The following is a 15,624-nucleotide window of genomic DNA, read 5'->3' as shown; positions in this document are numbered from 1 at the left end:
TTCTGTATCTGCACTAACTACTCAGTATATTAGCCACCAGGCACGTGGAGCAATTGACAATTGAAATGTGGCTAGTGAATTTTTACTTTTATTTAATGCTAATTAAATTTAATGAAAATTTGAACAGCCATGTGTAGGTCATAATTATGTGTCAAACAGTGCATGTCTAGACTTTCTCTCAGCTGTTTTCTCCTCATGGCATTCTGTTTAAAATGTCTCCATTTTTCATACATCATTTGGGAATGAGTTTGGTTGCAAGCAACAGAAAATCCAGTCAACAGTGACTCAATGAGGAGATCACAGAAACAATAGAGGCGTGCTCTCCTAGGGCTGGACAGTGACTGGAAGATGTCCCCAGACACCTGCTTCTGTCTCTTTTCCTGCTGGGTCGTCTTTGCTGTTTCGTTGTTTTGCTACATGTGCATAGCATGACTACCTCTTGGCATTGTACTCAACTTCTAGGCAAAAGCAGGGGCAGGAGACAAGTAGTGAATCTGTTCATCAGAAAAGGGAAATCTTTCTCAAAAACTCCAGCTAGAAAATTTCTACTTGTGTCACCTGGGACAGGGTCAGGTTGTGACTTTCTTCCCAAGATGAGAGAAGACTAGAAAATTGAATATTTGCCTGAGCACATGGGTAGTTTACCCAAAATTGAGGTCTCATTGGCAAGAATGTGTCTTCTCCTCTTCCAATAATTGCTAATGATAGTCCAACAATATGTGAGCATTTTAATTTCTATAGAAATGTAAGAGTTTTAATTAATTAATAGGGAAATTATACAACTAGTGAACACTAACTATATGACTATGCAATAGATCATGCCAGGGGCTCTTTTATCCCAAACTAAAGGCCATGTGTGGTACCTGCCATTATGCCTTCTGAGCTGACAACCCCAGATACAAATTCAGTCTATTTCTAGACATAACATCAATCCTGACCGTAACAAATGATGCATGGTCGACACTGCCGAGTCCAAATAGTTTATCAGACATTTATAAGCAGGAAATGGAATGTTTGTGGAGCATTAGCCCACCATTCCTTGTGTGGTGCTTATGATGAAGGCAAGAAAATAACAGTTCTGGTACCGATAGCAGGAGTATTGAAATTGGCAGCGTGCTGCTGTTCTCATTTACAGTAAATTAGGTATTGACTTTTCAAGACAAACCCATTGGGTTTACAAGCAAAACAGGGTTAGCCTGCCGGGCTGTGAAAACAAGATTTTTTTTCCCTATGACATGATTCTAAGTGGTATGTCAAGTTAATAACCCGAAGAGGTAACATTTTCTTCCTGATTACAGCTAATGCCATGTGTCTTGTAGCTACTTGCCTACTTTAGACTAACGTTTTCTTTAGCATTAATCATATAATTGCAATGCAGAAAAAACAAAATCTTTCTATAATGGTCAATGGAGAAATTATTCAAAGCCCTGTTTAAGATATGAAGGAAGTATTTTTTGACTGATCTGTGCCGGGGTGATCCCACACAAACAGGAACCACACAGACAATAATAGGCACATCTTGCAATGCAGCCGGGCCTCCAGGGAATACATTGCCTGATTGGTGTCGCCAATTCAAGCACATACAAGTCATATGATATGATACTAAATTTTGCATGTCTATACTTCAGCAGACAGATATACAAATACATATTACAGAAAGAATGCATTAAGGGTTGGATAAGGCCCTTCTATCTCAATACACAGCTTAATGCACACACCTCCCCACTGTGGATACTCAACCAACATTTGTGGAATTCAACAGCCAGTAGCCAAAGCTGAGCTCACTGACTTAAGACACCAGACTTGGTTCTTGTGGTATCTTAGATATATTTTCAGACAGCAAAGTGAAGATTACTAAAACAGTTTTAAATTTACCATTTCCACAATTTGTCCCCCTCTTTGGGTTTCTTTAGGATTCATTAATTCCAATTAGAATTCAGAGCAAGAAAAAACTCTGTAGTAGTATAAGTAAAGTTGCTCCGCATCTGTGAAATACATACATGTTTCTCCCTTTGAAGTTAGGTTCTGGTGTACAGAAGAATGGAAAGCAAAGCTCTGGATCAATTCTCTAGACCAGAGGTCGGCAAACTTTGACAGTAAAGGGCCAGATGTTAGATGTGTTAGACTTTGCTGGCCATATGGCGGCAACTACTCAACTCTTCTGTTATGCTAAAGCAGCCACAGACAATACGTGACTAAATGAGGCTGGCTGAATTCCAATAAAGCTTTATTTACAAAAACAGGCAGCAAGCCAGATTTGGCCAACAGCCATAGTTTGCCAACCCCTGCTCTAAACTATTATTGCCAGCGCAAGGCACTCATTACCTAGGCTGCTTTCTTGTTCACAGGCTCTCCTCACCAGACCAATCACTGAGATCCAAGTGGAGGACATTTAAAAAATTTTGTTTTGATGTGATTTAGGATTGTCTTCTCCAGAATGTATTAAGGAAATAAAAGTCATAAAGTTAATCAAATGCCAAGGAATTATATTTTCCTTGGGGAAGAAAAGTATATTTCCTAGATCTTATTGATTCTTAGTCATGGTCTTCATTTAAAATATCACCTATAAAAAAAATAAACAAAATATCATCTATAAATTGAGAAATGAGAAGAAAATGGTGGTGCACTAATACTTTTTTAACAAGTATCAAAATATCTAATGAAGGGCCGGCCAAATAGCTCAGTTGATTAAAGCCCCTGCAAGTGGGCACAGGGCCAGGGTTTGATTCCCAGGCCTGCTGTGCTGGCCCCACCTCCAGGGCACGCTGAGACTGCAGTTGAGATGGTGGCGCGAGCCTGTAATCCCAGCTCTTAGGAGGCTGTGCACAGGCAGATCGCTAGGGGTCTGATCTAGTAGTGAGACCCTTAACACTTCCCTAGAAATACAAAATAATAATAATAATAATAATAATAATAATAATAATAATCTAATGAAAGAAAGTTTTTAAGCCTGCCAAAATAGCTCAGCAGATTAAAGCACATGCAAGCAGGCACAGGGGCCAGGGGTTCGATCCCCGGGTCTGCAGTGCCCTCCCCTCTACCCCCCCACCCGGGGCACGCTGAGACTGGGCATTGTGACACATGTCTGTAACCTCAGTTCTTGGGAGGCTGTAAACGGGCGGATCACTACGAGTCCAATCTAGTAGTGAGACCCTGAACACTCTGCAGACCCTTCGCTAAAAAATACAAAAAAGAAAGAAAGAAAAAAAGAAAATTTTCAAATGCTTACCTGACTTTCTGTAAGACAACATGTATCAGCACCTTCCTGATTGGATACCTACATATAAAAATATCTGGTAGCATGTAGACTGAGGGTTGAAAAATTTACTCATATGCTAAATTCAGCCCTCTACAGAATAAAGGTGTTTTGGAATGAGCCCTACTCATGTGGGTGCAAATTGTCTACTGGTACTTTAATGCCACAATGGCAAGATTGAGTAGCTGCAACAGCAGCTATCTGACCTGCAAAGTGATACTGCTTGTACTGCGCTAGTAAAAATACTTGGCTAAAATATTTACCATCTATCCCTTTGCCGAAAAGCTTTGCCAACACTCTGAAGTGAATGGAACGATTAAAGTTCATCTTGTTTCCTCTCACCACACCTTTTTTATTAGTACATATTAGTTATACAGATTCCTGGGTTGCACTTGGCAGTTCTGTAGATACACATAACATACTTTGATCATTTTTATCCACCCCATGTTTTGCTTCCTGCACAAGAGAGTATTGTTTACTTAATCTCTTAAACACATTCACATAAAAGAACTGAGATAATTTTATACAGGCTGGATCTGGCTATACTCCTTGTTAGAAATATAATCAATAACCAACTATCTAAAATTTCCTGGTTTGAGGTTGCCACCTTTACAACAGTATTCCTGGTGGACCTATTTAGAAAGCCTTACTTCAGCAATCAGATATCTTCTTGGAAACGGTGTGCAGTAGTGTGTGTTCTTCCACTGATGAGCATTCTTTGCCCTTACAGCTCCCAATCCTCCCACAATAAGAGAAGAGCTCTGCACAGCTTCATATGACACCATCACCGTTCACTGGACTTCGGATGATGAATTCAGTGTGGTCTCCTACGAGCTCCAGTACACCATATTCACTGGACAAGCCAACGTCGTTAGTGAGTATCTCATGGCCTACTTACCTCTCTACTTAGCTCTGTAGCTGTTTCAAGATAGATTACATTTTCAATTTAAACATCAAAGGAGGACAAGGAAGGAAAGAGTACATAATATTTAATGACTTTGTCTTTCCTGACCAAGAAATTGAGAACACTTGTAGTCTGCTACTAAAAATAGTTGGCTAAATACTGATGAAAATAAGTGACCTCTTATAAACCACATGGATGAATTTCACAAATAAACTGTTAAAAGGAAAGGCAGGAAACAAAAGAGTATATACAGTGTACATTGATTTATCAGTTCATAATTTAAAGATTAAAATAAACTATTTTGCTTGAAAATGTACTCCTAGATGAAAAACTATAAATATTAATCAGAGTGATGGCTCCCTTTTGAATGAGAGGGAAAATGGCATCCCTGGGAAGAAATATTTGGGCATTTGTACAGCAACATAAATTTTTGGGTGGCAGTGATGTGCATTAGTAATTACTTTATACATTTAGTTTTATACACTTTTCTGAGTGTTACTTTACAATTTTCAGAGCAAAAGAAAGGATTCCATAAAATGAATAACCAAAGAATGCTAAATGCCTGGTCTCATTCAAAAGTAATCTGGGACTACCACTTCCAATGTTAGTAGCTGACCATATATGGGAAGAATTTCTGGCCCCACCTGAGAGCCCATCTCTCACCGAGGAGTGCTGGATGTTTGGCATCAAGGCCGATTTGGTGACCTCAAATAGCAGCCGCTGAGCGTGAGATGATGGCAGAAGAAGCACTCCTCCCCACCTCACAGTGACTCCGATAGGGCTGAGCAAGAGCCTAGGACCAGAGGAGATGGCTTTTCAGGAGAACAAATCTCAAACTTCTTTAGTGAACGGAAATAGAATGTGTCAAAGTAGGCTAGACTAGAACAGGCAGAACAGCAGTCACTTTTCCACAAAGCGATATTTTGAATACATTTGTGTCGACTTAGTATGCTTTTATGTATAAACCTTTTCTCCCTCCTTCACACTGTTCTTTGGTGGCACAAGTAGTCCTACACACATGACACTTAAAATAGAAACTCAATTTATGATTAATTCAAAGAATGATGCAGAAGGACACCAAATTCTAAGTGGCTAAAGTGAAAAAGACAGATACAAAGTAGTGGCTCCTCTGACCTCCCATGTAGTCACTATTCTCAGCTTCCTTTCTGTGACCTTCGTATCTTCATCCTCCTAATTGATCTACCTTAGCAGTTTTAATTAAAATCTTACCAGTTTCCAAGTGTATGCAATTTTTGAATGTAAGAGGGGATGTCATGAAATGTTGCGTCAAGAATAGCTTTGGCCAGCTGCCAAGTAGATAGCAAGTAGAGAAAGGATGAAAGTGATAGGTAGAGCAAGAAGGTCTTGGGAAAAATGCCTGAATTGTCTGGCAAAGACGTGACTGTTCATCAGCTGTCCACCAGTGAGATACTTAGCAGCTAGGAAGCACAAATGTCTGGGTTTTCAGAAGCAAAGCTGTAGAGACATGAAGTGGCAGGGCATGCTGGGAGATCTTACAGGTTCCCCCTGAGTGGGGAATTCAGTGAGGAAGGGGAGACAGAGAAAAACCAAGAGAGATAAGTAGAACCCAAACTAAAACCCGTATCAATCTGGCTCCAAAAAGCATGAGTCCTCAGACAATAGTCATTTAATTTTAATATGGAGCCAACATACAGGTTACAGAGGGTAGCCAAGCAGCACAACTTTACCCAGTGAACTTAGTAGTTATTCTGGGCAGTAATGTGTACAATTAGAAGGTGACTCAGAAGCACAGTGGCAAATAGAGTGGAAAAGAGAAAGACTAGCAACAGGGACAGCAACTAGGACATTCACAGTAATTCACTGAGATGAAAACAGCCAGGACTCTTAAATAACACTCAGAGCAAAGATGCAAAGGAGCTGCCACTTCTGAAAAGACTTCCGCGCTGCTGCCCACTGTCCCTAGGAGCGTTGTCGCTCTGCTCGCACACTGGAAGTGCCCTTTGAGGCACATTCTGCAGCGATGCTTCAACATCATTTCACCTTCCTTCCGGGAGTCCTCTTCTCCAATTCCACAGGCCTGCAACACATCATGGAGAAATACGAATTCTTTAAAATCTTTCGTGTTTGTGCCATGCTACACACTGTTGTTCAGTTTTTCTTTTCTTTTACACAATATTGTATCTGAGAGATCATTCTGTTTCAGCACAAATAAAGAATGTTTCATTTGCTCTTAAAGCAGTATTAGCATCCTACTCTAAAATTGATTCCTAATTTATTTATCCCAAGTTCTGTGGATGAATATTTTGCTTGTTTCCAGTCTTTAGCCCTTATTCATTACCTCAGTGAATACCCTTGAGTTTTGGCCTTACGCAATACAGGGAAGTACATCTATAGTGTGATCTCTTGAGGTCCACTTGCTAGGAAAAGATTCTTTGCACTGTAACTTGGGTTGGAGTTGTCACATTGCCCTGCAGAGGTGACCTATGACTTTTGAATGAAGTTTTCTTACCTATATGAGTTTATGTTTCACTGATCTTGGACACATATACCATAAAATTAACATGAGGAAACTGACTTGAAGCACAGTATACGTAATTTTTACATGATTACTTAATAAATTTGAGACCTAACTTAACTGGTACAGAGATCATAGCACACTGAGTCGCAGTAGTATATGCTGTAATATGGGAGAGAAAACACAACAAAAAGAAGGAAGAATAATTCATGCCTTTTTGTTTTCATTTAAAAAATTACTTTCTCAACCTTGCATGGCAAATATTGCTAGTATATTGGATAAACTGAACCTGAGGTTATATCAAATGTAAAAAGGATGAAATTCACAAAATGGTAAAATCAAACTGACTATTGACAAGTGTGCATAGTGTGACTTCAAAGAACAAAATATTTGGGGGCACATTATACCAAATGGTGGTTCTTTGCCCATGCAGGAATATTAAGTTGCTTTCAAATTATTTTTGATTAGATGTGAGAAAAATTATACCTATTTTCTATTGCTATAATATTATTTTCCCAAAACTTAACAGTTAGAATACTCCCAATTATTATTTCAGTTCCTATGGGTCAGAACTTTGTTATGGTTGAGCCGGATCCTTTTCTTAACATTTCACAAGGCTGAAATCAAGGTGTGATCTGAGCCATATTTTCACCTCACAACTCAGTTAAGGAAGAACAACTTTCCAGCTTCCTTAGTTTGTTGCCAATATTCATTTCAGTATGGTTGTAGAATTTATTGCAACTTGCTTCTCTAAAGCCAGCAAGGGAGAGAGTCTGCTATTTCAAAGCTATCAGCCCAAATTCACCATAAAAGGACATACTTGATTGGGTCAGACTGACTGAATAATCTCCCTCTTGATTAACTCGAAGTCATTAATCAATGACCTTTATATTATCTTCAAACTGCCTTCACCTTTGCCATACAATGTGATATAACTACAGGACTTATAAAGGTGATAGACTTCATTTCTTTGCCATATTCTGGTTGGTTTGAAAGAGATCGACGCTGCTGCCTGTGCTAAAGAAGAAAGGATCACACAAAGCTATGAATATAAGGGAGTACAAATCCTGGAGCCCACAGATAGTCTCTGTGATGGCGAAGCTTAATTGTCTTTTTTGTTTGTTTTTGGTGGAATCAGGGATTGAACTCAGGCCCTTACGCTTTGCCAGGGAAGTGCTTATTCCACTGAGCCATCTACCCACCCCTGCTTAATTGTCAACTTTGTTGGCTTTGGAGCTTCCTAGAGATTCAGCACAGCGTACTCTTTGGTATGTCTGAGTGGGTCATGGATGCAAGTCCTTGAGGTCCACAAGTAGGCATTGCGCCTTCCTGTCATTGCTGTTCCTCTACCCTGCTTCCTAGGTACCGTAAAGTGAACAGCTCTGCTCCACAGCACCCTTGTGCTCTTATGTTTCTGCTTTAGAGCCATCAAACCACAGACTGGTTCCCTTGAGACCATAGTAATCCACCTCTCTGCTTCTAAGTTGTTGGTGTCAGACATTTTGTCTACTGAGGGAAAAACAATTGCTTCTCCTGAAATTTTTTGAGTCAGATTATTATGGACATTGGAAAAGCATATTTCCTCACCCTGGATAGACAGGCCTTTTTATCACTTGGTTTTGAAAGAATAGCCCACAGCCATAGGACTTAAGCAGAGTATAATAGTAAGCCCAATAATAAGCACTTACTGCTCCTGTCCCTGGAGTCAGCTGGTGGTCAACTGGAAGGTTCTACTGATCTAGGCTTTGTCTCATGGCACGCAGCTAGTGGGGCAGCTTGACTGCTGCCTGTGTTTCTCATTTCCTTCTCTTCTCCTAATGCTTGCAGATGTGCAGCATAAGGGCAGGCCCACTGTACATGTGTGTTTTAAATACTTGTCTCTTGAGTGAGTTTAGAGTGAGAATGAGAGGGCCCCCAAGGTTGTGTAGCAAACAGCAATGACACAATGGTAGAGAACTGGGGCCAGGGGGCAATCCACTGTAGAGTCTTACTTGGTATCAGTACTCCATCCCCCAAATGAAAGAAAAATATTTATCTCTTGACAGGTAGGAGGTTTAAACCTCCTAACCTAGGCCTGACTTGACTTCTGTGCTACTAATGTGGAAAATAATATCAAGCCATGATCTGGATAGAGTGGATGACTCCAAAAGGCCATTCCTAAACAATTTCAACCAGAACAAAACTACTGAGACAGATGCAGGGGCTGGGGGTTGGATTCCAGAGCCTACCATGCCAGCCCTGCCCCCAGGATGTGCTGAGATAGCAATTGAGACTGGGCGTGGTGGCACGTGCCTGTAATCCCAGCACTTGGGAGGCTGTAAACAGGAGGATCACTACTAGTCCGATCTACGTAGTGAGACCCCATAAACTCTGTATACCCTTTCCTAAATACAAAAAAAACCTACTGAGAATGATGAATTCAAAACTTTACATTGGGTAATTCCAGATAAGGTATTTTGCTCCTGGCAATCAGTAACCACAAGAAAATAATGCAGATAGAATAATGAAGACTATAGACCTGCATATTTAATGTATAGGTGGCAATAGAGCCCATTTTCCAAAAGTGGCTGATATGAACCTGTCTTGCTTATCCAGCCAGGACAGTCTTACAGGGTTGTTTGCCTCCCTGTGCCCAATAGCCAGGATACTGAAGACTGGAAGCCTACAGGAGGAAAGAGAACATGTAGATGAAAATTGAACTGAAATGCAAACATCTCACATCATTTGCACTTATACCTACTGAGAGAAACCTAAATTTGAGTCTCAGCTTTGCACCTCACTAGCTCTGTAGTCGTTACGAAATTAATCTCCTCCCAATCTGCTCATCTATAAGTAGTACCAATGGTTTTTACTGCACATCGTTAGGATAGAAAGTAAACGCCTTAGCTTTATGTTTACCACAGTGCCAGCATATAAATATTTGCAGTTAAAATCCATACAAAAACACACACTGCACTAACTAACCATCAATGCATTTTTTTATATTTATCTATTTATTCATTTATTTGTACTTTAGGGAAGGGTCTACAGGGTGTTCAGGGTCTCACTACTAGATCAGACTCATAGTGATTCTCCTGTTTACAGTCTCCCAAGAGTTGGAATTACAGGTGTGCGCCACTGTGCCCAGTCTCAATTCCCATCTCAGAGCACAGGGGGTGGGGTGGGGTGGGGCGCATGGCAGGCCCAGGGATTGAACCCCCAGCCCCTGAGCCTGCTTACAAGTGCTTTAATCTGCTGAGCTATTTGGTCAGCCCAATGTACTTTAAAAGGGTATTATTTTATGTTATACAATAAGGATCAAATGTATAGTTTGCCAAGATTATGTAGATGATAGCTTTTCACAAAAATTCCATGTCTAAGGCCTTCCTTGAACGTGGCTTGTTCTTCCACCTCATCACATGGAGGAGTAGCCTTTGCTGACTCAATCTAACAGTAATATGCTACTGAAATTAGGGAGATACACCGTGTGCAAAACGTGCTGTGGCTCCATATACTGCTAGATTTTTTTTTTATTGTCTCTAGGTCATGACTCCTTTACTTACAATAATAGTAAATTGTTTTGTTTTGTTTTTGTATTTTAGGGAAAGGTCTACAGGGTGTTCAGGGCCTCACTACTAGATTGGAGTCATAGTGATTCGCCACTTTACAGCCTCCCAAGAGCTGGGATTACAGGCATGCGCCACCACGCCCAGTCTCAATCCCCATCTCAGTGCACCCTGGGGGCAGGGCCAGCATGGCAGGCCCAGGGATCGAATCCCTGGCCCCTGCCCCCCCCCCCCCCCCCCACCCCTACACCTGCTTGCAGGCGCTTTAATCCTCTGAGCTATTTGGCCAGGTGTAGCAAATTGTAAATAATTGCCTTCCACTGAATTTAGGGAAGAGAATTAGGTAATCAGGCTTTTTAATCCTGTGAGGGCCCCCTCTAAATGAAATATGCATATCTACCTGCAAAATTAATGGTAATGTTTTATTTTTCTTGGTAGTGTTTTAATTACAAATGTTAATATCTTAGTTTATTAATACTTATATATGTTTAATTTTACAATATTTTCCACATTTTTTTCCTAAACTACTTTTAATATCTTATTTAACAATCTTACATTGGAGCCTTTTCTCAGCAGGCTACTTTTATTGTTAGAATCAAACAAAAGCCACATTTCTTCAAGCCATGTGGCAAAGTAGTTATATGTATTTATTTTAGTCATTCTGAAAATATCCATGAATGTTATTAAACACATACTGTTTTTTGTAGAGAAGACGGAAAAGGATGTTACTTTTGTGTGATCTGTTCAAAGAGACTAAGGATTCTAGAAGCCAGTGTATAACCTCTCCAAAGACTGCACACGCTGTATAGCATTTTGGACATAATATTTTGCTGCAAAGTTATAACTGCTGTAGAAGACTTAGAAATCCCAAATGTAATTAAAATCTTATAATGAGATGAATTATGCAGGGAAGTGCTTTTGACCCATTGTGAGTGAAAAAAACGTATAAAATCAAAAATCTCAATTAGGCTTCATTATGAACTAATTATCTTCCAAGTTCTATTGTTTTAATACTTCAAGCTGAGTTGCAAGAGGTGAACATTGGAGCACCCTCAAAAATGATTAAAAATGAGTTTAGAACCAAGTGAAATTTTAGTTAGGATGGATGGTTGTGGAGTGTTTCATAAAAAGATACATAAACCCGGTCATCCATCCTAAGGCAGTGGGATGTCAAAACAGAGAAGTCTCACTTGAGCAAACTCGGCACTTGGCACCATAGGTAAGAAGCTAGGCGATGCCTAAGCCCAGGACTAGCAATGCAGTAATGGTGCCCTCCAAGGCACCTCATTTAACTCCCTCCCCAGGAAGAGCATTGTTGGTGTTATTTTCTTGACATTGTTAATCAATTTCTGCATTATCATGGCCATAATAATAATAGAAAGGTAATCTCAGATAGTCACTATTGTTAGTATTCCTGAAAGTAGGTCACTCCAGGGTGAAGTTAACCAATAAAATTTGACAACTGCATAAATATATTGTTCTTTTAATATTCAAGGAGTAAATTAGTGACCTCTTCAAAATAATCAGGATAGTCAGAGTCCTTTTTGTTTGTTTAGAAAAGGTTCCTGAGACACTAAATCTTTGTTGAGTTAAGATTTTTGGATTGTAGGCCAAGTTACAGTTTGCAGCAATTTCAGACATCTGCTTTATGATGTTGCTGAAAGCATTCCTCCACCACATTAAACCCAGCTTTTGAGTTATACAGTGATTTAAAGTTTATTGAAACATTTTTACATTTGCTTTCTTTGACCACAGTCATCATTTTATTGTAACATGTGCAATTAAACAGGAACAGTGCAAAACCAGTGAAATTGATAGGATTCTCATTTGAATCTACTGTTATTGTTTTCATTTATGCCTGACTGCTGTTGACAAAGATCTAAGAATATGACTGGATTATCCTATGCAATGTAAAAGCTAATTTTACTACTATTTTCCTAATAGTATTAAATGCCTAAGATGAATTACAGGCTTTTTGGGGCCCACAGCTCAGAGTTGAACATGACCCATCTTTGGTTGGGTCAAAATCTAGTATTTGACTATAAGATTATCCAGAAGTACAAAGTGTGTTACAAATATGTTGAAAAAAATGGTAAATCCAGAAAAGATCAACAGGGATGGAGAGTGGGAGATTCACATGTTACTATTTTATTTGTGTGAATATTTTGGGAATCTTACACAAATAAGACATGGTAGCAAATAGGCTAAGAGCTGGGGGAAATTGGGGAAGGAAGAGTAGATGGTGCCTCTGCTTGCTTTTCTAAATCTCTAAATATGTACGGGCTTGCACACGCATGCACAGCCACCCACACTCAGTCATTTCAACTCCTCTGCAAGCCTCACATTATTTCCTTGACTTATGCTTGCTTCTTTAAATCTGGCCTTCCTTTGGTGAAAGTGTTCACAGGTGAAAATGAAAAAGAAGTGGCATTCATAAAAAGGTCCTGAAAATAATAGTGCATTCAACATACAAATCATATGAGGTGAGTTTTGGCAGGTGACAAAACACCCAAAAAGTCCCTCTCATCTATGAGACTAGCAGGAATATTTAGTATGATACAGACTTCAGGAAGTCTGTGACTACCTTGCATTGCTGTGAAAATATTTGTGGTTCAGTGTGTATATGCATTTGTGAATTTGTTTTTACAGAAAGGTTTTATTAGATTCTCAAAGGGGTGAGACCAAAAAAAGGATTAAGGAAAACTGCTCCTTGAGAGTCTGGTAAGACATAAATGGCATGAAGATTAAAGGAATTAACCCTTTGACTTACAAAGCAAGCAAAAAAGAAGGCAAAGGGAGGCTAGTTTGGAGCCCCTCAGGAAGTGAGGGGTCTAGCCCTCTCCCAGGGAATGGTGAAGGAAATTCAACAGAAAGGAAACTTCATAACAGCCCAGTCACCAGGGGGTTGGGAAAAAGTTCTATGGAGTGGAGATTGATGGGTGGAGAGAGGAGAGGGAGAGTTGGGCCTGATACCAAAAAGATGTTTCCAGCATCAGCCAGCTGCAAAACAAAATGGGCTTCCTTTTTGCTTCCAAGCATCATAAATCCTTGGCCTGCTCTCCAGCCACATCCTGTAGAATGCAGCCAGAGCAGCATCCTGCTTCACTCTGGAGCCAGCCACCCCAGGGATGCAGATGATCCAAAATTCCATGTGGGTGCTTTCCCAAGATCTACTCTGGACCCTGAGTTCCCCATAGATGCTGCTGCTTCAGAGATCTCTCATGAATGTGTTCTGAATCGAAATAACACAAGATCACAAACTACCCTGATGATCAGTTTCTTATTCTCTCGCCCCCCAGTTCGAGGTTAGTTGGGGGGTTGTCCAATCTCTGCTGGGGGTCTTCCTGCCTTGGTCTGGTGATTAGTCTGTTCCTTGTGTCCCCTCTGCTAAGGTAGAAAGATTATCTCAGAAATGTTGCCTGCATGGAAATGGCAGAGATGCAAAGAATCAACACAACCCCTTGAGACCTTGTAGCACTTGCTCTCACAACTGGAAGATTATCAGTTTGGCCTAATGTTGTTGGACAAAGTAGGACATGTGACCAAATACAAAGCCATGTGACAAGGAAATATATCCCACACCCTAGAGCAAGTAACCACAGTCCTTAAGGAGAAATACAGGATTGAGTGAGGAATTAGGAACAAAAATACAATCTACCAAATCTATGTTAGTAAAATTGGCTTCCAGCAGATGACTCAAGTGTACTAACCAGCTGTGAATCTCAGAATTGATAAATCTAAAATTGATCAGTCTTATAAAAATGGGTTGAAGGTATAGAGGAATCAGTGGTTGCTTTTATTTCATCCCCCATCATCTAGTAACACACCATACACATATGCAGTGCTTAAGATCCCAGATAGAACCACTTTGACTGCTTCTATTCACACAGACCAGATTTTGCAATATAACAATTTTAAGTGGCTTGTGCATCTTGAGCACATGACAGGAACCTATAACACAGATTGTCCTCCAACTGTAGATAGGACACTGAGCATTCATTTGTGGGTTAAGAAAATGTGGCAAAAAAGCACTAGGCTTGCCAACTCTTACAGTTCATGTAAACTAAAATTACACAACACTGACCATGTTTGCACCTGTCTGGCTGGCTCTGCAGGTCTGTGTAACTCCGCTGACAGTTGGATGATCGTACCCAATATTAAACAGAACCACTACACAGTCCATGGTCTGCAGAGTGGCACCAAGTACATCTTCATGGTCAAGGCCATCAACCAGGCAGGTAACCGCAGCAGCGAGCCTGGGAAGTTGAAGACGAACAGTAAGTGCCATGAATTCAGCAGAGCTGTCACCTTACATCTGCTTGCTTTTCAGCTGACTCTGCCCACTTTCTTTCTTTTCTGTCTTGGGCACTATTGACAGCCTCAAAAGAACAAGAAGAAAAGATCCAGTGTGGAGTAGTGGAATTCTCATCAACTACCTCTAGGTTCCAAATCTGACACTGTGCCTTCAATACTATGAGATCATTAATCTCCCTGCATTTCAATCTTTTAATTTTGAAGTAAATAATTCTGGGGGAGTTCTTATGAGAAATAAAACATATCTGTATAAAATCAGACACACAATAGGGCCCCTGTAAATTGGAGGTAGTATTTCATTGTACAAAAGCAAATTAACTTTCCTCAGCAAGTTTTTATTTGACTCCATGTAGCTGTCTGGCTCTATGGCTCTTAGTCAGAGACAGTTCTGCCCTTTGTCCCCTTACGCCTGCCCAGGAGACATTTAGCAGTGTCTAGACACATCTTTGGTTGTCACAACTGGAGAGAGTACTAATGACATCTAGTAGGCCACAACTGATGGGATGCATCCCATAATACACAGAACAGCCCCCACTACAAAAAATGATCTGACTTACACTTGTGTCTCATAGTACTGTCATCTCCCTGGCACAGTCTCTGCCTGCATGTGTTTTGCTTTATCCTCTCTTCTTTGTTTACAACTTTTTGATATGGAAATATTATGGTATGCAGCACAGTATTTCTTTGCATAAGAGTTCCCAGGAAAAAAGCAAATCAGAGTGTGTTAATATGGTGCTGTGTTGTGGAATTACCGGTCAGTCAACAGGAACAATGAAATGCTTTTCAAGAGGAATTCTCACTTAGCCATAGCCTTGATTTCCAAATGTGTTGGAGAACATGTGCTGAGTATTAGAGCGACAGGAAAGGGCCATAATGAGAACACTATCTTAAAGACTGAAAGAGTGAGGTTTAGCCACTGGGTATCCGTGTGGCTGTGGGACTACTTTCTTCATATGGTTCTGTGGAATCAGAATCTCATTGCAATACTAGTGTAGCTCACAATTGAAAGAATTGCTGAGCAAACTAATAGTGTAAGAATATTTTTATTATAATTTTCTCTTATTTTGGAGAGTAAAAACAAAAGTAAGTAAAAGAAAAACAAATACAG

The 15,624-nt window shown here is 40.1% G+C and overlaps 1 protein-coding gene across 4 annotated transcripts in view; it reads left to right on the top strand.

Annotated features, from left to right (window-relative positions):
* Positions 1–15,624, top strand: part of Mid1 (midline 1) — a 393,633-nt gene that overhangs the window by 364,682 nt on the left and 13,327 nt on the right. For all 4 annotated transcript variants that reach the window (XM_023719545.1, XM_023719546.1, XM_004635030.2 and 1 more), the window contains exons 7-8: positions 3,987–4,130; positions 14,318–14,479. In XM_023719545.1, coding sequence (XP_023575313.1) covers positions 3,987–4,130; positions 14,318–14,479 — 306 coding nt within the window. The remainder of the gene's footprint in view (positions 1–3,986; positions 4,131–14,317; positions 14,480–15,624) is intronic.

Source organism: Octodon degus, unplaced genomic scaffold (assembly GCF_000260255.1).
Source record: "Octodon degus isolate 3935 unplaced genomic scaffold, OctDeg1.0 scaffold00069, whole genome shotgun sequence".
In the NCBI taxonomy this organism is placed as follows: Eukaryota; Metazoa; Chordata; class Mammalia; order Rodentia; family Octodontidae; genus Octodon; species Octodon degus.
Note: the sequence above shows the minus strand (reverse complement) of the source record. Positions and strands in the feature narration are given on the sequence as shown.